The 27,357-nt window shown below is 52.4% G+C and overlaps 1 protein-coding gene across 1 annotated transcript in view; it reads right to left on the bottom strand.

Moving 5' to 3' along the window:
- The window catches only part of RSL24D1 (ribosomal L24 domain containing 1), a 59,169-nt gene that overhangs the window by 1,813 nt on the left and 29,999 nt on the right, over positions 1–27,357 (bottom strand). The window contains exons 3-5 of the mRNA XM_075345768.1: positions 20,831–20,903; positions 20,467–20,530; positions 20,302–20,387 (exon numbers count right to left, since the gene is read on the bottom strand). Coding sequence (XP_075201883.1) covers positions 20,302–20,387; positions 20,467–20,530; positions 20,831–20,903 — 223 coding nt within the window. The remainder of the gene's footprint in view (positions 1–20,301; positions 20,388–20,466; positions 20,531–20,830; positions 20,904–27,357) is intronic.

The raw sequence follows: 27,357 nt of genomic DNA, 5'->3' as shown, positions 1-27,357 counted from the left end.
CATGTGTACCCGCAAACAACCAAGAAATCCCGAAGGACAACAGGGCGGGTGCTGGGTCTCCCAATAAGAGCTAGAAGAAAAGGAATTTACGGTAAGTAACAAAATTCCCTTCTTCTTCAGCGCTCTATTGGGAGACCCAGACGATTGGGACGTCCAAAAGCTGTCCCTGGGTGGGTAAAGAGATACCTCATGTTAGAGCTGCAAAACAGCCCTCCCCTACGGGGATGTCACTGCCGCCTGCAGGACTCTTCTACCTAAGCTGGCATCCGCCGAAGCATAGGTATGCACCTGATAATGTTTGGTGAAAGTGTGCAGACTCGACCAGGTAGCTGCCTGGCACACCTGTTGAGCCGAAGCCTGGTGTCGTAGCGCCCAGGACGCACTCACGGCTCTGGTTGAATGGGCTTTCAGCCCTGAAAGAACCGGAAGCCCTGCAAAACGGTAGGCTTCCAGAATTGGTTCTTTGATCCATCGAGCCAGGGTGGCTTTAGAAGCCTGCAACCTCTTGCGCGTACCAGCGACAAGAGCATCGGAACGGCGTACGGGCGCCGTGCGTGAAATGTAGATTCTGAGTGCTCTCACCAGATCTAGCAAACGTAAATCATTCTCATACCGGTGAACCGGATGAGTGCAAAAGGACGGTAAGGAGATATCCTGATTAAGATGAAACGAGGATACTACCTTAGGGAGAAACTCCGGAATGATGCGCAGCACTACCTTGTCCTGGTGAAACACCAGGAAGGGAGCCTTGGATGACAGAGCTGCCAGCTCAGACACTCGCCGAAGCGATGTGATCGCAACGAGAAACGCCACCTTCTGTGACAGGCGAGAAAAGGAAACTTCCTTCAGAGGCTCGAAAGGCGGCTTCTGGAGAGCAACTAGAACCCTGTTCAGATCCCATGGATCCAACGGCCGCTTGTACGGGGGTACGATATGACAAACCCCCTGCGGGAACGTGCGCACCTTAGAAAGACGTGCTAGACGCTTCTGAAAAAACACGGATAGTGCTGAGACTTGCCCTTTGAGGGAGTCTAGCGACAAGCCCTTTTCTAACTCCTATTGTAGGAAGGAAAGAAAGATAGGCAATGCAAATGGCCAGGGAGACACTCCCTGAGTAGAGCACCAGATTAAGAAAACCTTCCACGTTCTGTGGTAGATCTTAGCAGACGTGGGCTTCCTAGCCTGTCTCATGGTGGCAACGACCCCTTGGGATAATCCTGGAGACGCTAGGATCCAGGACACACAAGCCACACAGTCAGGTTCAGGGCCGCAGAATTCCGATGGAGAAAACGGCCCTTGATACAGTAAGTCTGGTCGGTCTGGTAGTGACCCCGGTCGGCCGACCGTGAGATGCCACAGATCCGGGTACCACGATCTCCTCGGCCAGTCTGGTGCGACGAGTATGACGCGGCTGCAATCGGATCTGATTTTTGCGCAGTACTCTGGGCAAGAGTGCCAGAGGTGGAAACACATATGTGAGCCGGAACTACGACCAATCTTGCACTAAGGCGTCTGCCGCCAGAGCTCCGTGACCGCGCGATCGTGCCATAAATGCCGGGACCTTGTTGGTGTGCCGAGACGCCATTAGGTCGACGTCCGGCCCCCCCCCCAGCGGCAACAGATTTCCTGAAACACGTCCGGGTGAAGGGACCATTCCCCCGCGTCCATGCCCTGGCGACTGAGGAAGCCTGCTTCCCAGTTTTCTACGCCCGGTATGTGAACTGCGGATATGGTGGATGCTGTGTCCTCCACCCACATGAGGATTCGCCGGACTTCCTGGAAGGCTGCTGACTGCGTGTCCCTCCTTGGTGGTTGATGTATGCCACCGCTGTGGAGATGTCCGACTGGATTCGGATCTGCTCCCTTCTAGCCACTTTTGGAAAGCTAATAGGGTAAGATACCCTGCCCCGATTTCCAGCACATCGAACTGAAGGGTGGACTCCTGCTGAGTCCACGTCCCCTGAGCCATGTGGCGGAGACAAACTGCTCCCCACCCTGACAGACTCGTATCTGTCGTGACCACTGCCCAGGATGGGGGCTATGGCAATGAGGTGGGAATAAGCCACTATTGCAGAGAGTCCTCGGCCGTCAGGGAAAGGGAGACTTCCCGTCCAGGGAGGTTGACTGCCCATCCCATTGGCGGAGAATGTCCCATTGCCGTTGGCGCAGATGAAACTGCGCAAAGAGAACTGCCTCGATGGCTGCCACCATCTTCCTTAGGAAGTGCATGCGGCGCCTTAAGGGGTGCGACTGGCCTTGAAGGAGAGACTGCACCTCTGTCCGCAGTGAACGCTGCTGGTTCAGCGGAAGCTTCACTATGGCTGATAGAGTATGAAACTCCATGCCGAGATACGTTAGTGATTGAGTCGGAGACAGATTTGACCTTGCCAAATTGATGATCCACCCGAAAGTCTGGAGAGTCTCCAGCGTAACATTCAGGCTGCGTTGGCATGCCTCGAGGGAGGTTGCTTTGACGAGTAGATCGTCCAAGTACGGAATCACCGGGTGTCCGTGAGAGTGCAAGACTGCTACCACTGCTGCCATGACCTTGGTGCCCACCCGTGGGGCTGTCCCAGACTGAATGGCAGAGCTACGAACAGAAGATGTTCGTCTCCTATCACAAAACGTAGAAAACGTTGGTGCTCCGTAGCAATTGGCACGTGGAGATAGGCATCTTTGATGTCTGTTGAGGCAAGGAAGTCTCCTCGAGACATTGAGGCAATGACGGATCGGAGGGATCCCATCCGGAACCGCCTGGCGTTCGCATGCTCGTTGAGCAGTTTCAGAACCAGAACAGGACAGAAGGAACCGTCCATTTTTGGAGCCACAAAGAGATTGGAGTACAAACCCTCGCCCTCGTTCCTGAGGGGGGACAGGGATCACCACTCCTTCTGCTCTTAGAGCGTCCACTGCCTGCAGCAGGGCATCTGCTCGGTGGAGAGGTGGGGCCGTTCAGAAGAATGGAGTCGGAGGACGAGAACAGAACACTGTCCTGTGCACGTGAGCACAATGTCCGTCACCCACCGGTCTGTGACCTGTGGCAGCTAAATGTCGCCAAAGGCGGGGGAGTCTGCCATCAACCGCGGATGCGGAGAGAGAGAGAGAGAGCTGAGAGTCCTGAGGAGACCGCCTTGGTAGCGGTTCCTCCGACCGCCTTCCTTGGGCGAGATTGAGCCCGGCCGGAATCTGAGCCCGTCTGAGGTTTTGTAGCCCTTTTGCACGAGGACAATTGGGACCTGCCGGAGCTTGGGAAGGACCGAAACCTCGACTGTACTTTTAGGACAGCATTAACAGGGTAAGTCGCAGTGCAGACATTGCGGTACAGATGTCCCTGCTCAAGGTCAGCTGCGCAAGAACAGCAGAAAAGGTTAGGTTGCCAATACGGCTGTGGATGCCGGAGCAACCGACACGCCGATAGCCTCCTAGACAGATTTCAACCAGAGTCCATCTGTCTGTGAATGGCATCTTGAAGTGAAGCCCCATCTCCAGTGCAACTATGGCTCTATATGCAAGCCTGGAGATTGGAGAATCCACCTTTGGACCCTGGGTCCAGCGCTGACCACGTCAGGGGAAAAAAGGGATAACGTGTATCCTAAAAACGTTTGGAGAAGACGCTTATCTGGTAAGCGTGGTGTTCCTGGACTGCTTCTCTGAAGTCAGCGTGGCCAGAAAAAAACTCAATATCTGCGTGAGACACTGAAAAGGAACTTCTCCTGTTCGTCTCCTATCTCCACTGGGGGAGCTGAGGGAGAAAGATCCAACCTTCCATTGGTGGACGTTATAGGATCATTCCGTATGGCGTTACCACCCGGTGTATCCGGATTGAGAGCGATGTCAGTATCAAAGCCCTGAAGAGCTGCCTTTTGTTCAAGTAGATTGCCCATGGGTGCAAGTCTCTATATTATGACTACTCCGTCCCTGTCCATGGACAGGGTTGACAGGAGGTTTCTTTGGCCACAACTAGTAGAGCCCCGGCAGACGAAGTGCTAGAGACCCCGGCAGACGACGTGCTACAGGGGAGCATGCACACAATGGGACGGTGTCATGAACAGCATCCCATGTAGTAAAAACAGCACTGAAAACTGTGTTGCTTTTTTGCCGCTGCCGACTAGCTATCTAGAAGTATATAGCCAAGATTGGTGACCGTACATTGCAATGTATAGCATACAGGCATAAAGTACAAAATACAAGCACAAGTACAAATGAACACTGCAGCCCATGCAATACAAGCAGCATAGAAGCCTGTGCCCTGGCACCTCTGCTCTTCTGCTGCTGTAGACTGGTCATCTAGGGGAATATAGCCCAGAAGAGTGACCATACAGTGCAATGTATAGCATACAAGCACAAGTACAAATGCACACTGCAGCCCATGCAATACAAGCAGCATAGAAAAAAAAAAAAAACCTGTGCCCCAGCACCCTTGGTTTTCTGCTGCTGTAGTCTAGCCATTCCAGAAGAATATAGCTAAGACTAGCGACTGTACAGTGCAATGTATAGCATATCAGCATAAACACAAATGAACACCTCAGTCGTGCAAAACAAGCAGCCTAGAAAGCCTGTGCTCTAGCACACCTGCTTTTCTGCTGCTGATGTGTCGCTCCCCAAGCGGGCATATAGCGACCTATGTAGTTAAAAACAACACATGTATACATGCAGTTATATCGTGGTCAGCACTATGTGTGCCTCTTACCGCCCGCCTATAAGCGGGTGTATGATCGCCACTGTCCTGCCTTGGTGCCCCGAGCTCTGCAGCAATGGCTGCCGGCTTCTTCCCCAGCTCGTGTGAGTAGGGGCGGGCCGTGGGCGTGCCCCCAAGGCAGAGCGGGAATCCGGCGTCCGACAGAGTGCAGTGAGAGGGCTGGAGCATGTAAAAAGGCTCCAGCCCTCGGCGCTGCTGATTGCTCAGCGCCTGTCCCCTTCCCTGAGTGACAGGGAGGGGGCGGGAACGAAGCGGCACTAGGCCGCAGAAGCCGGGGACTGGAGTTATAAGCGCCGCCGCCGTAAAAGCGCGGTCGGCGCCCAGTCCCCGGCGAACTACAAGTCCCAGCCGCGCCGCCGCTCCCGGAGCGTCCGGCGCGGTAGTTCCCAAAACACAAAGTCACTCAGCAAAGCTGCAGTGACTGTAACCCTTTACTGTCCCCGGCGCACTAGCACACCCAGCAAGTCTGGAGTGTGCTGTGCCTGTGTGTACGGGGACACAGAGTACCTGTAATGGTGCAGGGCCATGTCCCTGAACGGTACTCCAGCTCCACATCCAGCAGGTTCAAATGGGTCTGTGGATGGAGCCCGGCGTCAGAGCTTTGAGGCCGGCAGGATCCCACTTCCTCAGAGCCCCTCAGGGGGATGTGGAAGGAAAACAGCATGTGGGGCTCCAGCCCCTGTACCAGCAATAGGTACCTCAACCTTACAACACCATCCAGGGGTGAGAAGGGAGCATGCTGGGGACACTATATGTGTCCTCTTTTCTTCCATCCGAAATAGTCAGCAGCTACTGCTGACTAAAATCTGTGGAGCTATGCGTGGATGTCTGACCTCCTTCGCACACAAAGCTAAAACTGGAGAACCCGTGATACCACGGGGGGGTATAGCCAGAGGGGGAGGGGCCTTGCACTTTTTAGTGTAGTGCTTTGTGTGGCCTCCGGAGGGCAGTAGCTATACCCCAATCGTCTGGGTCTCCCAATAGAGCGCTGAAGAAATAAAAAAATAAATACAGAGATAGATAGATGATAGAGGGATAGATAGATAATACATAGATAATAGATAGATATTTAGGGGAATAGATAGATAGATAGATAATAGAGGGATAGATAGATATAGATAGATAGATAAAAGGATAGATAGATAGAAGGATAGATAGATAGATATTCCAGCTTTATTTATGATGTTCCCCCCCCCCCCCCAACACATACTGCACTTCTCGCGGCCGGTAGTGTGTTCACATTACCGGCCGTGAGAAATGTCCTGGAGTCACCTCTGCACCTCGCTCAGGAGCCGCATTCAGCACTCGCTCCCTGACCGAGGCTGCGTGGAGAACTGTCAGACGTGGCTGGAGCAGAGCTGGAGGCGCCGCGGGACATCGCTGTGGATTACGTCGGAGCTGTGTGTTTCGGGGGGGTTAATAAACTGGAGAAAGAGGGGCTTTTTATCTTTTTTTCAAAATAAAGGATTTTTCGGTGTGTGTGAGTGTTTCTTTACTTTCACTTTCAGATTAGTGACGGCGTGTCAGACACTGCCATTACTAATCTTGGATTTAGCGGCAGGTATTGGTTGCCGTTAACTCCTTATTACCTGGATGTCCACCGCATCACGGCATCTGGAAGAGCCGGGACACTCCAGGACTGTCGAATAATGGATGCGACAGTCCCGGGGCAGCTGCGGGTGGGGGGGGAGGAGGGGGGGGGCATTAACCCTGTCCTTCGCCTTCCCCAGCCTGAGAATACCGGGCCGCCGCTGTGTGTTTACCCGGCTGGAAGGTAAAAATACAGCGGAGCACACGCTTTTTTTTTCCCTCTTCCTGTCCTAGTGACATCACTTCCCTACAAAACGCAGGGCAGGGATGTACACTATGTCAGGCCTAACACAGGCCTAACACAGGCCTAACACAGGCCTAACACAGGCCTAACACAGGCCTAACACAGGCCTAACACAGGCCTAACACAGGCCTAACACAGGCCTAACACAGGCCTAACACAGGCCTAACACAGGCCTAACACAGGCCTAACACAGGCCTAACACAGGCCTAACACAGGCCTAACACAGGCCTAACACAGGCCTAACACAGGCCTAACACAGGCCTAACACAGGCCTAACACAGGCCTAACACAGGCCTAACACAGGCCTAACACAGGCCTAACACAGGCCTAACACAGGCCTAACACAGGCCTAACACAGGCCTAACACAGGCCTAACACAGGCCTAACACAGGCCTAACACAGGCCTAACACAGGCCTAACGCACATCACTTGCTACCTGCGTTATTCCTGCGCTATTTCATGATTACATTACAGTCAATGGAGTGAAATAACGCAGTTAGCTGCAGAAAAGAAGTGACATGCTCATTCTTTTTCTTAAGGAAATCTACTGAAAGAATTTTCTTAAGAAAAAAATCGCAGTGCGCGCACAGCTAATTTTTTTTTTGCCATAGGTTTTGCTGGGAAATGTTTGCAGAAAGTTACAAGAATTTCTTAAGAAATTTCTGCAGCAAAAATGCACCAAAAATGCAGGTAAAGAAGGGAATTTTGTTACTTACCGTAAATTCCTTTTCTTCTAGCTCTTATTGGGAGACCCAGACGATTGGGGTATAGCTACTGCCCTCCGGAGGCCACACAAAGCACTACACTAAAAAGTGCAAGGCCCCTCCCCTTCTGGCTATACCCCCCCGTGGTATCACGGGTTCTCCAGTTTTAGTGCCAAAGCAAGAAGGAGGAAGCCAATAACTGGTTTAAACAAATTAACTCCGAATAACGTCGGAGAACTGAAAAACCGTTCAACATGAACAACATGTGTACCCGCAAACAACAAAAAAATCCCGAAGGAAACAGGGCGGGTGCTGGGTCTCCCAATAAGAGCTAGAAGAAAAGGAATTTACGGTAACAAAATTCCCTTCTTCAGCGCTCTATTGGGAGACCCAGACGATTGGGACGTCCAAAAGCTGTCCCTGGGTGGGTAAAGAGATACCTCATGTTAGAGCTGCAAAACAGCCCTCCCCTACGGGGGTGTCACTGCCGCCTGCAGGACTCTTCTACCTAAGCTGGCATCCGCCGAAGCATAGGTATGCACCTGATAATGCTTGGTGAAAGTGTGCAGACTCGACCAGGTAGCTGCCTGGCACACTTGTTGAGCCGAAGCCTGGTGTCGTAATGCCCAGGACGCACCCACGGCTCTGGTTGAGTGGGCTTTTAGCCCTGAAGGAACCGGAAGCCCCGCAGAACGGTAGGCCTCTAGAATTGGTTCTTTGATCCATCGAGCCAGGGTGGCTTTAGAAGCCTGCAACCCCTTGCGCGGACCAGCGACAAGGACAAAAAGTGCATCGGAACGGCGCATGGGCGCCGTGCGGGAAATGTAGATTCTGAGTGCTCTCACCAGATCTAGCAAACGTAAGTCCTTTTCATACCGGTGAACCGGATGAGGACAAAAGGAAGGCAAGGATATATCCTGATTAAGATGAAACGAGGATACGACCTTAGGGAGAAACTCCGGAATGGGGCGCAGCACTACCTTGTCCTGGTGGAACACCAGGAAGGGAGCCTTGGATGACAGAGCTGCCAGCTCCGACACTCGCCGAAGCGATGTGATCGCAACAAGAAACGCCACTTTCTGTGACAGGCGAGAAAAGGAAACTTCCTTCAGAGGCTCGAAAGGCGGCTTCTGGAGAGCAACTAGTACCCTGTTCAGATCCCATGGATCTAACGGCCGCCTGTACGGGGGCACAATATGACAGACCCCCTGCAGGAACGTGCGCACCTTAGGAAGACGTGCTAGACGCTTCTGAAAAAAACACGGATAGTGCCGAGACTTGCCCTTTAAGGGAGCTGAGCGACAAGCCCTTTTCCAACCCCGATTGCAGGAAGGAAAGAAAGGTGGGCAATGCAAATGGCCAAGGGGATACTCTCTGTGCAGAGCACCAGGATAAGAAAATCTTCCACGTTCTGTGGTAGATCTTAGCAGACGTTGACTTCCTAGCTTGTCTCATTGTGGCTACGACTCCTTGAGATAATCCTGCGGACGCTAGGATCCAGGACTCAATGGCCACACAGTCAGGTTCAGGGCCGCAGAATTCTGATGGAAAAACGGCCCTTGGGACAGTAAGTCTGGTCGGTCTGGCAGTGACCACGGTCGACCGACCGTGAGATGCCACAGATCCGGATACCACGATCTCCTCGGCCAGTCTGGGGCGACGAGTATGACGCGGCTGCAATCGGATCTGATCTTGCGTAACACTCTGGGCAAGAGTGCCAGAGGTGGGAAGACGTATGGGAGCCGGAACTGCGACCAATCTTGAACTAATGCGTCTGCCGCCAGAGCTCTTTGATCGCGCGACCTCGCCATGAATGCCGGGACCTTGTTGTTGTGCCGGGACGCCATTAGGTCGACGTCCGGCACTCCCCATCGGCGACAGATTTCCTGAAACACGTCCGGGTGAAGGGACCACTCCCCTGCGTCCATGCCCTGGCGACTGAGGAAGTCTGCTTCCCAATTTTCTACGCCTGGGATGTGAACCGCGGATATGGTGGAGGCTGTGTCCTCCACCCACATTAGAATGCGCCGGACTTCTTGGAATGCTTGCCGACTGCGCGTCCCTCCTTGGTGGTTGATGTATGCCACCGCTGTGGAGTTGTCCGACTGGATTCGGATCTGCTTTCCTTCCAGCCACTGTTGGAAGGCCAGTAGGGCAAGATACACTGCCCTGATTTCCAGAACATTGATCTGAAGGGTGGACTCCTGCGGAGTCCACGTCCCCTGGGCCCTGTGGTGGAGAAACACTGCTCCCCACCCTGACAGACTCGCATCTGTCGTGACCACTGCCCAGGATGGGGGCAGGAAGGATCTTGCCTGAGACAATGAGGTGGGAAGGAGCCACCATTGTAGAGAGTCCTTGGCCGTCTGGGAAAGAGAGACTTTCCTGTCCAGGGACGTTGACTTCCCGTCCCATTGGCGGAGAATGTCCCATTGAAGTGGGCGCAGATGAAACTGCGCAAAGGGAACTGCTTCCATGGCTGCCACCATCTTCCCGAGGAAGTGCATGAGGCGCCGTAAGGGGTGCGACTGGCCTTGAAGGAGGGATTGCACCCCTGTCTGTAGGGACCGCTGCTTGTTCAGCGGAAGCTTCACTCTCGCTGCTCGAGTATGAAACTCCATGCCAAGATACGTTAGCGACTGTGACGGTGACAGATTCGACTTTGGAAAGTTGATGATCCATCCGAACGTCTGTAGAGTCTCCAGCGTAGCATGTAGACTGAGTTGGCATGCCTCTTGAGAGGGTGCCTTGACAAGTAGATCGTCTAGGTAAGGGATCACCGAGTGTCCCTGAGAGTGCAAGACTGCTACCACCGCCGCCATGACCTTGGTGAAGACCCGGGGGGCTGTCGCCAGACCGAATGGCAGAGCTACAAACTGAAGATGGTCGTTTCCTATCACAAAACGTAGAAAACGTTGATGTTCTGTAGCAATTGGCACGTGGAGATAAGCATCTTTGATGTCTATTGAGGCAAGGAAGTCTCCTTGAGACATTGAGGCAACGACAGAGCGGAGGGTTTCCATCCGGAACCGTCTGGCGTGCACATGTTTGTTGAGCAGCTTTAGATCCAGAACAGGACGGAACGAGCCGTCCTTTTTTGGAACCACAAAGAGATTGGAGTAAAACCCTCGCCCTTGTTCCTGAGGCGGTACAGGAACCACTACTCCTTCCGCTCTTAGGGAGTCCACCGCCTGCAGCAGGGCATCTGCTCGGTCTGGATGTGGGGAGGTTCTGAAGAACCGAGCTGGAGGACGAGAACTGAACTCGATTCTGTACCCGCGAGACAAAATGTTTGTCACCCACCGGTCTTTGACCTGTGACGTCCAAATGTCGGAAAAGCGGGAGAGCCTGCCCCCAACCGGAGATGCGGAGGGGGGGGGCTGGAAGTCATGAGGTAGCCGCTTTGGAAGCGGTTCCTCCATTTGCTTTCTTGGGGCGTGCGTGAGCCCGCCAGGAATCTGAGACTCTTTGCGTCCTCTGAGTCCCTTTGGACGAGGAGAATTGTGTCTTGCCCGAACCTCGAAAGGACTGAAACCTCGACTGCCACTTTTTCTGTTGAGGTTTACTTGCTCTGGGCTGTGGTAAGGAAGAGTCCTTACCCTTGGACTGTTTAATGATGTCAGCCAATGGCTCGCCAAACAGTCTATCTCTAGATAAAGGCAAGCTGGTTAAACATTTTTTGGAACCAGCATCTGCTTTCCAGTCCTTTAACCACAAGGCTCTGCGCAAAACTACCGAATTGGCGGACGCCATTGAGGTGCGGCTGGTAGATTCTAGGACCGCATTGATAGCGTAAGACGCAAACGCAGACATCTGCGAGGTAAGGGACGCCACTTGCGGCGCCGCTGGATGTATGATAGCATCCACTTTTGCTAAACCAGCTGAAATAGCTTGGAGTGCCCATACGACTGCGAATGCTGGAGCAAACGACGCGCCGATAGCTTCATAGACAGATTTTAACCAAAGGTCCATCTGTCTGTCATTGGCATCCTTAAGTGAAGCGCCATCCTCCACTGCAACTATGGATCTAGCTGCAAGTTTGGAAATCGGGGGGTCTACTTTTGGACACTGGGTCCAGCGCTTGACCACATCAGGGGGGAAAGGAAAACGTGTATCCTTAGAACGTTTAGAGAAACGCCTTTCTGGATGAGCGTCGTGTTTCTGGATTGATTCTCTGAAGTCAGAGTGATCCAAGAAAGCACTCAATTTACGCTTGGGATAGAGGAAACGAAACTTCTCCTGCTCTGCAGCTGCCTCCTCTGCAGAAGGAGCTGGGGGAGAAATATCCAACAGTCTATTGATGGCTGAGATAAGATCGTTTACCATGGCGTCCCCATCCGGGGTATCCAGATTGAGAGGGGTTCCAGGATAAGACTCCTGATCACTCTCTTCAGACGCATCACAGGGCGACTGATTGCGCTGAGACCCTGAGCAGTGTGATGACGTTGAGGGTCTTTCCCAGCGAGCTCGCTTAGGGTGGCTGGGGCTATCATCTGAGTCATAATACTCAGCCTGGGAAGCCGGGGACCCCCTTGCAGTCTGGACTAATTCCAACTGAGGGGGATTAGAGGACAGAGACCTCGCCGTGTCCATAGACTGAGCCCCAGACATGGATTGCAAAGTTTCAAGGATCTTTGCCATAGTCACAGACATTCCATCAGCAAAAACTGCAAAGTCTGTCCCTGACACCGGGGCAGGACTTACAAGCGTCTCAGCCTGGGTCACTACCCCTCCGGACTCCGGCTGGCGAAGCAGCACCGGATCTGAGCATTGCACACAATGGGGGTCTTTGGAACCTGCTGGTAGAGCAGCCCCACATGCAGCACACGCAGTGTACACAGCCCTAGCCTTGGCAGCCTTGCGTTTTGTGGATGACATGTTGCTGCCTCCTCAGAGCGATCTGGGGTATCCAGCCAGGAAGCGACCTCACAGTGCAAGAAATAACTAAATATATATATCTGGTGACACAGTACACCAATACACACTGAGGCACTAGAGGGGCCAGCTGAAATGCCGCTTACCGCCCGCTTAAGAGCGGGTGTGTGTTCTCCAAAAGCCCCCTAGTCCAGGTCTCCCAGAGCCTTGCGTCCTTCCTCCAGCCAGACTGCATGTAATGGCTGCCGGCGTCCTGGGAGAGGAGGGGGGGCGGGCCCTGGGCGTTCCTGGCTAAGAGCGGGAAGCCTGCTTCCCTCTGTGCCTAGTGAGAGGGCTGGAGCATGTAAATCAGGCTCCAGCCCTCGTCGCTGCTGCGAAACAGCGTCTCTCCCCTACCCTGATTGACAGGGTGGGGGCGGGAACGAAGCGGAGCTAGGCCGCAAAAGCCGGGGACTGGATTTATAAACGCCGCCGCCGTAAAAGCGCGGTCGGCGTGTCCCCGGCGCACCACAAGTCACAGCAGCGCCGCCCGGTCCAGTGGGGGTCGGCGCTGCGTTCCCACAACACAAAGTCCCCCAGTAAACTGTAGGAACACTAACTCCAACGTTACGGTCCCCGGCGCACTACAACACCCAGCCAGCCCGGAGTGTGTCTGTGCCTGCCGGGGACACAGAGTACCTGTATGATGCAGGGCCTTGTCCCTGATTGTACTCCTGCTCCATATCCATCAGGTGCTATGGGTCTGTGGATGGAGCCCGGCGTCAGAGCTTAGAGGCCGGCAGGATCCCACTTCCACAGAGCCCTACAAGGGGATGTGGAAGGAAAACAGCATGTGGGGCTCCAGCCCCTGTACCAGCAATAGGTACCTCAACCTTACAACACCATCCACGGGTGAGAAGGGAGCATGCTGGGGGCCCTATATGGGCCCTCTTTTCTTCCATCCGAAATAGCAGCTACTGCTGACTAAAATCTGTGGAGCTATGCGTGGATGTCTGACCTCCTTCGCACAAAGCTTGAAAACTGGAGAACCCGTGATACCACGGGGGGGTATAGCCAGAAGGGGAGGGGCCTTGCACTTTTTAGTGTAGTGCTTTGTGTGGCCTCCGGAGGGCAGTAGCTATACCCCAATCGTCTGGGTCTCCCAATAGAGCGCTGAAGAAAAGCGCAGTGTGTGAACATAGCCTAATACATAAGTCTACAACGGGCCTTACTTTATCCAGGTTGGATATTTGTTTGTCAGATTGTAATATTTTAGGCTTGACTTGGCTTTTTAGCTTCTCTAGGTAGAGTATTAGCACTGGTGTTAAAGGGGTTTTCCAGCCATAGCATATTGATGACCTTTCCTATCACAGCCAGGCATTGTTGTGCAGAACTACTCAAACAGAGCTGTGCTTTGCAGTTCCTTTCAAAGAAGGGAATTTTGTTACTTACCGTAAATTCCTTTTCTTCTAGCTCTTATTGGGAGACCCAGACGATTGGGGTATAGCTACTGCCCTCCGGAGGCCACACAAAGCACTACACTAAAAAGTGCACGGCCCCTCCCCTTCTGGCTATACCCCCCCGTGATATCACGGGTTCTCCAGTTTTAGTGCCAAAGCAAGAAGGAGGAAAGCCAATAACTGGTTTAAACAAATTAACTCCGAGTAACATCGGAGAACTGAAAAAACCGTTCAACATGAACAACATGTGTACCCGCAAACAACAAAAAAATCCCGAAGGAAACAGGGCGGGTGCTGGGTCTCCCAATAAGAGCTAGAAGAAAAGGAATTTACGGTAAGTAACAAAATTCCCTTCTTCAGCGCTCTATTGGGAGACCCAGACGATTGGGACGTCCAAAAGCTGTCCCTGGGTGGGTAAAGAAATACCTCATGTTAGAGCTGCAAGACAGCCCTCCCCTATGGGGAAGCCACTGCCGCCTGCAGGGCTCTTCTACCTAGGCTGGCGTCCGCCGAAGCATAGGTATGCACCTGATAATGTTTGGTGAAAAATGTGCAGGGTCGACCAGGTAGCTGCCTGGCACACCTGTTGAGCCGTAGCCTGGTGTCGTAATGCCCAGGACGCACCTACGGCTCTGGTAGAATGGGCCTTCAGCCCTGAAGGAACCGGAAGCCCCGCAGAACGGTAGTCTTCAAGAATTGGTTCTTTGATCCATCGAGCCATGGTGGCTTTAGAAACCTGCAACCCCTTGCGCGTACCAGCGACAAGGGCAAAAAAATGCCTCAGAGCGGCGCATGGGCGCCGTGCGGGAAATGTAGATTCTGAGTGCTCTCACCAGAACTAACAACTGTAAATCCTTTTCATACCGGAGAACCGGATGAGAACAAAAAGGAAGGTAAGGATATATCCTGATTAAGAAGAAACGCGGATACAACCTTAGGGAGAAACTCCTGAATAGGCCGCAGCACCACCTTGTCCTGGTGGAATACTAGGAAGGGAGCCTTGAATGACAGAGCCGCCAGCTCAGACACTCGCCGAAGCGACGTGATCGCAACCAGAAAGGCCACTTTCTGTGACAGGCGCGAAAGGGAAACTTCCCTCAGAGGCTCGAAAGGCGGCTTCTGGAGAGCAACTAGTACCCTGTTCAGATCCCATGGATCTAACGGCCGCTTGTACGGGGGCACAATATGACAAACCCCCTGTAGTAACGTGCGCACCTTAGGAAGACGTGCTAGACGCTTCTGAAAAGAACACGGATAGTGCCGAGACTTGCCCTTAAAGGGAGCCGAGCGACCAACCTCTTTCCCAACCAGATTGCAGGAGGGAAGGCAAAGTAGGCAATGCCGATGGCCAGGGAGACACTCCCTGAGCAGAACACTCAGATAAGAATATCTTCCACGAGTTGTGGTAGATCTTGGCAGACCGCGGCTGGCTAGCCCGTCTCATGGTGGCAATGACGTCGTGCTCACGGTCGACCGACGGTGAGATGCCACAGATCTCGGTACCACGACCTCCCCGGCCATCTGGGGCGACGAGGATGGTGTGGCAGCAATCGGTAGCTGGAACTGTGACCAATCCTGAGCCAAGGCGCCTGTCGCCAGAGCTCTTTGATCGTAAGACCGCGTCATGAAAATCGGGACCTTGTTGTTGCCGAGAAGCCATGACGACGACGTCCGTCTTCATCCTGCGGCTACAGATTTCTTGAAAACAAACGGGTGCAGAGCCCCTTCCCCTGCGTCCACGCCCTGGCGACTGAGGAAGTCTGCTTCCTAGTGTTGTACGCCCGGGATGTGAACAGCTGATATGGTGTATGCTCTGTCTTCTACCCATAGCAGAATCCGCCGGACCTCTTGGGAGGCTTGTCGACTGCGTAGTCCACCTTGGTGGTTGGTGTATGCCACCGCTGTGGATAGTCCGACTGAATTCGGATCTATTTGCATTCCAGCCACTGCAGGAAGGCTTGCAGTGCAAGATACACTGCCCAGAGCTCCAGACCACTTAGTTGAAGAGTGGACTCCTCTGAAGACGGTCTTTGACCGTCTGGAAAAGTGGCACGTTCCTGTGTAGGGACATAGACTTCCCTCCCATAAGCGAAGAATGTGCTATTGAAGCGGACGCAGATGAAACTGCGTGAAAAAAACTCGCCTCTGGATGAGGCGCCTCCTTGAAGGAGAGACTGCCCCCTCGTCTGTAGTGAACGCTGTTTGTCCAGCGGAAGCTTCACTATCGCTGAGAGAGTGTGAAAACTCTCCAGGAGATGCCAGCGATTGGGTTCAACCTTGAAAAGTTGAAGACCCACCCGAAACTCTGGGAAGGGTCCAGCGCCATGTTCAGGTTGTGTTGGCATGCTTCTAAAGGAGAGTGCCTTGACCAGTAGATTGCCCAAGTAAAGGATCACAGAGTGACCGTGAGAGCGCGGGACTGCTCCCTCTGCTGCCACGAACTTGGTGAACACCCGTGGGGCTGTCGCCAGCCAAAGGGTATGGCTACGAAACGAAATATTCTCGTCTTTAATAACGAATCGTAGCCAACGCCGGTGCCTCGGAGCAATCGGCACGTGTAGATAAGCATCCTGATGTCTATTGATGCTAGGAAAACTCCTTGAGACAGAGAGGCAATGACGGAGCGGAGTGACGCCATCCGGAACCGCCTGGTTTTCACGTGCTTGTTAAGCAGTATAAATTCCAGAACGGGACGGAAGGAGCCGTCCTATTTTGGCACCGCGACCAGGTCGGAGCAAAATGCGTATCTGGTTCCTGAAGAGGAACAGGGATTACCGCTCTTTCCGCCTGCAGAAGAGCCTCGGCTCGGTCGGTGCGGTAGTTTGAAAACAAACTGACTCTCACTCACAGGCCCTTGACCTGCGGTAGGTAAATGCCGCTAAAGCGGGGGAGTCTGCCCCCCCGCGGTTGCGGAGTGAGAGGGCTGAAAATTATGAGGAAAACGCTTTGGTAGCGGTTCCTCCGGCTGCCTTCCCCGGGCGTGATTGAGCCCGCTAGGAATCTATGCCCTTCTGGGCTTTTTGAGTCGTCTTGGATAGTTGAATGATTTCATTCAACCCTTACCAACAGACTATCACTAGATAAAGGCAACCTGGTTAAGCACTTCGTTGGAAGCAGCCTCTGTTCCACTCTCTCAACTACTAGCCTCTGCGTAAAAACACGGAGTTGGCGGAGGCCACTGACGTCCGGCTCGTAGAGTCTCGGACAGCAATAACAGCATGATTCGCCATGCCGACATTGCGAGTTAAAGACGCTGCTGGGACCGAGAGTACCTGTGACAGCGACCCCCTGCGCAATACTAGCTGAAATAGCTTGGAGTGCCTTCACGGCTGCGACTGCCGGAGCAACCGACTTGCCGATAGCTCCATAGACAGATTGCAACCAGAGGCCAATCTGCCTGTCAATGGCATTTTGAAGTGAAGTCCTATCCACCACTACAACTATAGATCTAGCTGCAAGCATGGAGATTGGGGGATCCACATTTGGATACTGGGTCTAGCGCTTGACCACGTCAGGGGGGAGCGACACGTGTCTCATTAATACGGTCGGAGAAACGCTTATCGTGATAAGCGTGTCGTTTCTGGACTGCGTCTCTGGAGTCAGAGTGCTAAACAAGTACTCAATATACGCTTGAGATACTGAAATAGAGATTTCTCTTGCTGTGAAGCTGACCCCTCCACTGGAGGAGTTGAGGGAGAAATACCCAACCTTTCGTTGATGGACGCAATAAGATTATTCACTATAGCGTCACCATCCGGTGTATCCGGATTGAGAGCGGTCTCAGGATCAGAGTCCTGAACAGCTACGTCTGCCTCATCGTACAGAGAGTACTCCAGCTGGGACCTTGACCAGTGATGGAGTCGAGGGCTAATCCCAGCGAGCCCGCTTAGGCCATCTGGGACTGTCGACCGTGTCGGATGCCTGCTCTCTGGGATGCCTGGAATCACTCTGGCGCCTTGAGATGCTCCAAATCAGGGCGGCCAGGGTCATTGCAACCATATTGCCCACGGTCTGCTTGGGGTGCAAAGTCTGTAAGATGTCAGTCATAGTCACAGACAATATATCAGCGGAAAAAACTGCAACTTCGTCCCTGTCTCTGGACAGAGATCACAGGCGGTTCCTTTGGCCACATATAGCAGAGACCCCGGTTGAGCAATAGCACGCACTGGGGGTCCTGGGACCGTATGACATGCAGTACAAGCAGCATAGAAAGCCCGTGCATTGGCAACTTGTCTTTTTCTGCTGTTGTTGTCTAGCTATCTAAGAGCCTAGCCGAGGATAGCGACCGTACAGTGAATAGTCATACAAGCATGAAGTACAAATAAACACTTCAGTACATGTAGTACATCGCAGCATTGAAAACTTGTGGCTTGGCACATTTTATCTAGGAGCATGAGACAAGGATAGCGACATACAGTGAATGTATAGCATACGGGCATGACAGTAAACACTGCAGCCCATGCAATCCAAGCAGCATTGAAAGCTTGCGCGTTAGCACCCTAGCCTTTCTGCTGCTGTTGTCTATTTATCCAGGAACATTAGCCAAGGATAGCGACATACAGTGAATGTATAGCATACAAGCATGACAGTAAACACTGCAGCCCATGCAAGTCAAGCAGCATTGAAAACTTGTGCCGTAGCACCATTGCTCTACTGCTGCCTTTGTCTGTTTATCTGGGCGCATTAGCCAAGAATAGCGACATACAGTGAATGTATAGCATAACAAAAAACCGTGCAGCACATGCAAGCGAAGCAGCATTGAAAGCTTGTGCCTTAGCACAAATTGCTCTACTGCTACTGTTGCCCAATCTGACAGTAAACACTGCAGCACATGCAAACGAAGAAGCATTGAAAGCTTGTGCCTCAGCAGCATTGCTTATTTGCTGCTGTTGCCCAGAATAGCGACAGTACAGTACAGTGCATAGCATATCAGCACACAGTCCAAAAACCCACTTCAGCATTAGTGGTGTCAGTACTGCTTACCGCCCGCACAAGAGCGGGTGCGAGGTCGCCCAAAAACCTGTGACTGGTTCCGTTCTCCCAGAGTGGAAACCATAATGGCTGCCGGCTTCTCTTCCCCGTCCTGTGCAGAGGGGCGGGCCGTGGGCGAGCCCCAGCCAAGAGCGGGAACCCGGCGTCTCACTGTGTTCAGTGAGAGGGGGCTGGAGAATGCAAAGCAGACTCCAGCTCCCTGCGCTGAGCTTCTGTACCGCGTCCCGCCCCTCCTCTGACTGGCAGGGCTGGGGCGGGAACGAAACGAAAACTAGGCCGCAAAGCCGGGGACTCGAGTAATAAGCGCGGCCGTCCTATGTGCACGGCCGACGCCGAAGTCCCCCGGCGCACCACAAGTCCCAGCCGCGCCGCAATGTAAAAAAAAAAACAACCAGCAGCGGCCGGCGCGGCAGTTTTCAATACATAAATTCACTCAGCAAAGCTGCAGTGAATAATAGCACCAGCGCTCCGCGCTGTTGTCCCCGGCGCACTAACACTCCCAGCAATGCTGGTGTGTGTGGGCGCGATGTGCATGGGGACACAGAGTACCTTAATGTAGCAGGGCCTGTCCCTGACGATACTCAGCTCCATATCCAGCAGGTTCTTTTGGGTCTGTGGATGGAGCTCGGTCTCTGTGCCTGGAGACCGGTAAGATCCCACTTCACCCAGAGCCCCTCATGGGGATGGGGAAGGAAAACAGCATGTGGGCTCCAGCCTCTGTACTAGCAATAAGTACCTCAACCTTACAACACCATCCACGGGTGAGAAGGGAGCATGCTGGGGGCCCTATATGGGCCCTCTTTTCTTCCATCCGACATAGTCAGCAGCTACTGCTGACTAAAATCTGTGGAGCTATGCATGGATGTCTGACCTCCTTCGCACACAAAGCTAAAACTGGAGAACCCGTGATATCACGGGGGGGTATAGCCAGAAGGGGAGGGGCCGTGCACTTTTTAGTGTAGTGCTTTGTGTGGCCTCCGGAGGGCAGTAGCTATACCGCAATCGTCTGGGTCTCCCAATAGAGCGCTGAAGAAATGTTACATTCAAAGGCAGGCAGAACAACTAATGGCTGATCAGTGGGGGTGCCAGGTATCAGACCCATAGCACTTCGATATTGCTGACTTATCCCATGTATTAGTCATTAATATGTTGCATTCAGACAAGGGGTTTAGCAATATTTTTTTTTCTATACCTATAGAATTTCACTGTTTAAAATAAACTGAGCTTTACTTACCCTCCGCTGCTCCAGCACTGTCACTGGTCTCTGTTGACATGATACAGTGGTGATGTCATGACTACACATTACTGCTGCAGCTAATCACTGGTCTTAGGAGTCTCTTGTGAACTAGCTCGGCATCTCCATTGAGCCCACTGATATACTGCAGTCGTCACTTCCGCTGTAGCAGCACCACTCCAGCTTATCAACAGAGACCGAGCAGCAAAGAAGAGCGGGAACTAGAGCAGAGGTGGGTGTGTAAAGCTGTATATTTATATACAGTTGAAATGCATAGATCTAAAATGTAATTCTTGGAAAACCTCTTTAACCAATCACGTTATACATTGGTCAAAACTAAGTCAGGTCAATCCGCATTCAACAAGCCAAAGAGGTCACATATGTAGTCTCATAAATGTATAATGCCGTTTGACTTCCTAATAAATCCAGGAACGCAATGTAGTGTAACTAGCAATACATACGGTGATATACTACAGGCAGAAGCTCTTTAACATCTCCAGAAAAGTAAAAACCAAGTGCCTTACCAGCATGTGGGGCCCGGATAAGATGTATGTTCTTTTTGACTTCTTTGATATCCTGAACTTTCTCCAACTCTTTGCCCTTCTTTAGTCTACAAGAGAAATGAGCATTACATCTTGCTTGGCTTCTCAGTCAGTAAGGACCGTAGCTGAGATCCGGTGCGGACTTACCTGTTCATGATAAATCGGGCTTGTCGCTTCTGCTTGATCTCTTCTACTCTCTTCATAGCCTCAACTATAAGCAAGAATTTAAGAAAAGCGTTAGAGCGAAAAGAAAATAGAAGACAAACACAAACAAATGGACTAAACTTTACTTTATGCTTCGCTGTACAGTGATGTTTGCCTATAATATGCTGGAAAGAATAAACAGCCAAGAGAGCAGATCATAAAAGATCGTGAACTTCCCATGATTATCTGTGTGTGGTTTCTCACCAGCGGTAGATAGATTAAATGGTTTGGGGTTTGTGTGTTTAAAAAGAAAATATTTAACAAATAGTAAATTTACAAGAATTGAGATAAAATAGATAAATGTTACCAGTCTTGCTCCATAGCTCCCGCTGGTATTTCACAGGTTCATTTCTTCGTTTCTCAAATTCCAATGAATTATCCTGCAGAAGATTTGTGATCAGTGAGTACACGGTATACGAAGATTGCCTGCACAGAGCGCTGTACATGCCGGGCCTGAACACGCTTCTCACAAGAGAGGATATTAAAGGTAATTTATATACTACACATCACTAATGTATCATGGGTAGAGCTATCAGCAAAGGTGGGACAACTGTACAGTGCCAGCAACATACAGTGGTAGAAGTAATTCTGGGGAAAAGCGGGGGATGCGGACACCACTTAGTGTAACGCCATGTTGCTACCATGTGCCATCACTTCCTTCCTCCAGATTTTATCTGCACAGTGATGTTCATGTCTATTACAGTAGCTGAACAGGAACGCAGATGTGCAAAGAAAATCTGTGAGGATAACGCAGAGTTTAGAGGGCCTGTCACCAAATTCTTGCCACCTAATCTGAGAGGAGCACGATGAAGGGGCCGGGGGGGGTGAAGTCCCTGATTCCGACGATGTGTCACTTACTGGGCTGCTGCTTAGTGTAGCTTTTATAAAGAAGGGAATTTTGTTTACTTACCGTAAATTCCTTTTCTTCTAGCTCCAATTGGGAGACCCAGACAATTGGGTGTATAGCTATTGCCTCTGGAGGCCACACAAAGTATTACACTTAAAAGTGTAAGGCCCCTCCCCTTCTGGCTATACACCCCCAGTGGGATCACTGGCTCACCAGTTTTAGTGCCAAAGCAAGAAGGAGGAAAGCCAATAACTGGTTTAAAGACCAATTCAATCCGAGGAAACATCGGAGAACTGAACCATACCACATGAACAACATGTGTACCCGAAAAAACAGAAAAACCCCGAGAAAACAGGGCGGGTGCTGGGTCTCCCAATTGGAGCTAGAAGAAAAGGAATTTACGGTAAGTAAACAAAATTCCCTTCTTCTTTGTCGCTCCATTGGGAGACCCAGACAATTGGGATGTCCAAAAGCAATCCCTGGGTGGGTAAAAGAATACCTCATGATAGGGCCGTCAAACGGCCCTCTCCTACAGGTGGCCAACCGCCGCCTGAATGACTTATCTACCTAGGCTGGCGTCTGCCGAAGCGTAGGTATGCATCTGATAATGCTTGGTAAAAGTAAGTAGACTCGACCAGGTGGGTGCCTGACACACCTGCTGAGCCGTAGCCTGGTGCCGTAATGCCCAGGATGCACCCACGGCTCTGGTAGAATGGGCCTTCGGCCTTGAGAGAACCAGAAGCCCAGTAGAACTGTAGGTTTCAAGAATTGGTTCCTCGAGCCCCCGAGCAAGGGTGGATCTGGAAGCTTGCGACTGTTTACGCCGACCAGCGACAAGGACAAAGAGTGCATCCGGGTGGCGCAGGAGCGCCATGCGGGAAGTAGAACCTGAGTGCTCTCACCAGAACCAACAGATGCAAATCTTTCTGAAATTGATGGACTGGACGAGGACACAAAGAAGGTGAGGTGATATCCTGATTGATATGAAAATGGGATACCACCTTAGGGAGAAATTCCGGAACCGGACGCAGAACTACCCTGTCCTGGTGAAGGACCAGGAAGGGAGTTTGTATGAGAGCGTTGCTAGCTCGGAAACTCTCCTAAGAGACGAGACCGTTACTAGAAGGCCACTTCCCGTGAAAAACGGGAAGGGAGACATCCTTCAAAGGCTCGAAAGGCGGCATCTGGAGAGCAATTAGAACCTTGTTCAGATCTCAGGGCTCTAACGGCCGCTTGTACGGAGTGCTGAGAAGACAAACTCCCCGTAGGAACGTGCGTACCTGAGGAAGTCGTCGTTTCTGAAAAAATACAGATAGCGCTGAGACTTGTCCCTAAAGGGAACTGAGCGACAACCCATTTTCCTACCTAGATTGCAGGAAGGAAGGAAACATAGACGATGCAACCGGCCAGGGAGAAACACCCTGCGCCGAGCACCGAGATAAGAACATCTTCCACGTCCTGTGGTCAATCTTGGCGGACGTTGGTATGCTAGCCTGTCTCATGGTGGCAACCACGTCCTGAGGTAATCCTGACGACACTAGGTTCCAGGACTCAATGCCACACCATCCGGTTGAGGGCCGTAGAATTCAAATGGAAGAATGGCCCTTGAGACAGCCAGTCTGATTGGTCTGGTAGTGCCCCCGGTTAGCCTACCGTGAGGCACCACAGAACCGAGTACCACAACATCCTCGGCCAATTTGTAGCGACGAGGATGGCGCGGCCGCAGTCGGTCTTGATCTAGCGCAGTACTCTGGGCAACAATGCCAGAGGTGGCACCTAAGGTAGCTGGAACTGCGACCAATGCTGAACTAAGGCGTTTGCCGCCAGAGCTCGATGATTGTGAAACCGTGCCATGAAGCTGGCACATTGTTGTTGTGCCGTGACGCCATTAGATCGACGTCCGGCCTCTGTCAGCGGCGCCAGATCTCCTGAAACCCGTCCGGGTGAGGAGACCATACTCTTTCGGCCACACCTCAGCGACTTAGGAAGTCAGCTTCCTAGTTTCCACACTTGGGATGTGAATTGTGGATATGGTGGATGCCGTGTCTTCCACCCACATCAGAACCTGCCGGACTTCCTGGAAGGCTTGCCGGTTGCGCGTTCTTCCTTGGTGGTTGATGTATGCCACCGCTGTGGAGCTGTCCGACTGAAGTCGGATATGCTTGCTTTCCAGCCGCTGTTGGAAGGATTGTAGGGCAAGATACACTGCTCTGTGTTCAAGAACATTGATCTGAAGAGTGGACTCTTGCTGAGTCCACGTACCCTGAGCGCTGTAGTGGAGAAAAACTGCTCCCCACCCTGATAGACTCGCGTCTGTCGTAACTATCGCCCAGGACGGGGATAGGAAGGACCTTCTTTTTGACCAAGAGGTGAGAAGAAGCCACCACCGTAGAGATTCCTTGGCCGCCTGAGAAAGAACGACGACTCTGTTGAGGGACGTCGACTCCTCGTCCCATTGGCGGAGAATGTCCCATTGTAGTGGACGCAGTAAAACTGCGCGAAAGGAACTGCCTCCATTGCTACCATCTTACGTAGGAAGTGCATGAGGCGTCTCAATGTGTGCGACTGGTTCTTAAAGAAGAGCTTGCAGCCCGTAGTGAATGCTGTTTGTCTAGTGGCAGCTTCACTATCGCTGAGAGAGTAAGAAACTCTATGCCTAGATATGTTATCGATAGGGTCGGGGTCGGATCTGACTTTAAAAAGTTGATGATCCACCCAAAACTCTAGAGAGTCTCCAGCGCAACGTTCGGGCAGTGTTGGCATGTTTCCTAAGAGAGTGCCTTGACAAGTAGATCGTCTAAATACGGGACCACAGAGTGACCCTGAGAGTGCAGGACTGTGACTACTGCTGCCCTGACCTTGGCGAAGACCAGTTGGACTGTCGCTAGCCGGAAGGTAGAGCTACGAACAGAGGGTGTTCGTCTCCTATAACGAAGCGTAGAAACGCTAGTGCTCTGGATCAATCGGCACGTGTGGATAAGCATCCTTGATGCCTAATGATGCTAGGAAATATCCTTGGGACCTTGAGGCGATGACATGGCGGAGGGATTCCATCCGGAACCGCCTGGTGTCCACGAGCTTGCTGAGCATTTTTAGATCCAGAACGGGACGGAACGGCCCGTTGTTATAGGTACCGCAAAGAATTTGGGGTAAAAACCGTGACCTTGTTCCTGAAGAGGAACGGGGGTCATCACTCTTTCTGCCTATAGAGTGCACCCTGTTTGCAGAAGAGCAGCGGCCCGGCCGGGAGGTGGAGAAATTCTGAAGAATAGAGTTGGAGGACGAGAAGTGAGCTCTATCCTGTACCCGTGAGATAGAATGTCTCACACTCAATGGTCATTGACCTATGGCAGCTAAATATCGCCAAGGCGGGAGAGCCTGCTACCGACCGAGGCCGCAAGTCATGAGGAAGCCGCCTTGGAAGCGGGTTTTCAGACTGTCGCTTTTTTGGGCGAGACTGAGCCCGCTAAGAATCTTAGCTCCTCTGATCCTTTTGAGTCCACATTGGACGAGGAAAGATGGGACCTGCCCGAGCCTCGAAAAGGCCGAAAACCCCGACTGCCTCTTGCTCTGTTGGGGTTTGTTGTGTCCGGGCTGAGGAAAGGATGAATCCTTACCCCTGGACTGTTTGATGGTTACATCCAACGCTCACCAAACAGTCGGTCAGCAGAAAAAGGCAACTGGTTAGGCAACCTTTTTTGGAAGCAGAATCTGCCTTCCATTCACTTAACGAGCAGACCAGGCTCTGCTTAAAAACACGGAGTAGCGGAGGCTACCGCCGCACGGTTCGCAGAGTCCAGGACAACCTGAATCGCGTAAGAAACAAATGCAGACATTTGAGAGGTTAAGGATGCCACCTGCGGCACAGATGTACGTGTAACCGTGTCAATCTGTGTAAGACAAGCTGAAATAGCTTGGAGTGCCCCAAGGGAGAGAATGCCGGAGCCAACGGTGCGCCGACAGCCTCATAGATGGCTTTCGACCAGAGATCCATCTGTCTGTCAGTGGCATCTTTGAGTTTGCAGTTCCATCTCCCACTGCAACTATGGATCTAGCTACAAGCCTGGAGATTGGAGGATGCCGCTCGGGACATTGGGTCCAGTCCTTGACCAAGTCAGGGGACAGGGATAACGTGTATCCTAAGCCGTTTGGAGAAGCGCATATCTGGATAAGCGTGGTGTTCCTGGACTGCCTCTCTGAAGGCAGAGTGGTCCAGAAAAATACGTGAAGCTGACTCCTCCACTGGAGGAGCTGTGAGAAATAACCCACATTCTATAGATGGACGCTATAAGATTATTTACTATGGCGTCACAATCAGGTGTATCCAGATTGAGAGCGGTCTCAGGATCAGAATCCTGAGCCGCTACTTCCGCCTCATTACACAGCGAGTCCTTCTGTTAGGACCCTGATGAAACCGAGGCCGCTCATAGCGAGCCCACTTAGGCTGTCTGGGACTGACGTCCGTGCAGAGCCGTGACTCTGGGATGCGTGTGACATTCCCGGAGCTGTTAGTTATTCACACTGAGGGGGGCCATGGATCAATGATTCAACAGTGCCCATATTGTGAGAGACATGTCCGGACTGCTAGGCTTCTAGTATCATAGCCATAGTCTCAGAAAAACTGTCAGTAAATACTGCAGACACCGTCCTCATCCCCTGGCCATTAGTGCATACAATGGGAGTCTATGTAACCTGCCGGCCGTATAGCCGTACATGCTGTACCAGCTGTATAGAAAAACATGTGGTTCTGCACCTTTGTTTTACACAGAGAATATGCTGATAACTCCTCCGCATAATCCAGGAGGGTATATACAACGTGCGACCAAACAGTGCAATGTATATAGTACAAGCATATCTATAAGTGCACTTCTGCACTAGTGGGGTTAGCACCACAGGTGCTGCTTAACGCCTGTTACAGCGATTGTGTGACTATCAGAATGCCTGCACACAGTGAGAGGGGTGGAGTATGCAAAACATACTCCAGCTCTCAGCTCTGCTCTATGCAGCGTCACGCCCCTACCCTGACTGTCAGGGCTGTGGGCGGTAACGAAGGGAGACTAGGCCCAGAAGCCGGGGACTCGAGTTAACAGCGCGGCCGCCGTAAAAGCGCGGGCCGCGCTGAAGTCCCCGGCGCACCACAAGTGCCAGCCGCGCCGCTGCCAGCGGCCGGCGCGACCGATTCCTGGAAGTGGCCAGCGTCCCGCCCCTCTCCTGACTGGCAGGTCTGGGGGCGGGAACGAACGGAAGCAGGCCGCAAAAGCCGGGGACTCTAGTTATCAGCGCGGCCGCCGTAAAAGCGCAGGCCGCGCTGAAGTCCCCGGCGCACTACAAGTGCCAGCCGCGCCGCAGTCCCAGCGGCCGGCGCGACCAATTCCCATAAGTGAGCCTGCTTCAGCAAAGCTGAATGAGGCCATGGCACAGGCGCCGCAGCGCTGATGTCCCCCGGCGCACTACAACACCCAGCATGCTGCGGTGTGAGCGCCAAATGCACGGGGACACAGAGTACCTTGAGGAAGCAGGGCCATGTCCCTGATGTACTCCGCTCCATCCAGCATCTTCTCCAGGGGCTGTAGATGGAGCACGGTCTCAGTGCCTGGAGACCGGTAAATCCCACTTCACCCAGAGCCCTGTAAAAAGGGATGGGGAAGGAATCAGCATGTGGGCCCTGCCGCCGTACCCGCAATGGGTACCTCAACCTTACAAACACCTCCGACATACAGTGGGGTGAGAAGGGAGCATGCTGGGGACACTATATGTGTCCTCTTTTCTTCCATCCGACATAGTCAGCAGCTGCTGCTGACTAAAAAGTGGAGCTATGCGTGGATGTGTTGCCTCCTTCGCACAAAGCACAAAACTGGTGAGCCAGTGATCCCACTGGGGGTGTATAGCCAGAAGGGGAGGGGCCTTACACTTTTAAGTGTAATACTTTGTGTGGCCTCCAGAGGCAATAGCTATACACCCAATTGTCTGGGTCTCCCAATGGAGCG

This window comes from Anomaloglossus baeobatrachus, chromosome 4 (assembly GCF_048569485.1).
Source record: "Anomaloglossus baeobatrachus isolate aAnoBae1 chromosome 4, aAnoBae1.hap1, whole genome shotgun sequence".
NCBI lineage: Eukaryota > Metazoa > Chordata > Amphibia > Anura > Aromobatidae > Anomaloglossus > Anomaloglossus baeobatrachus.
This window is presented reverse-complemented; position numbering and strand designations above follow the sequence as displayed.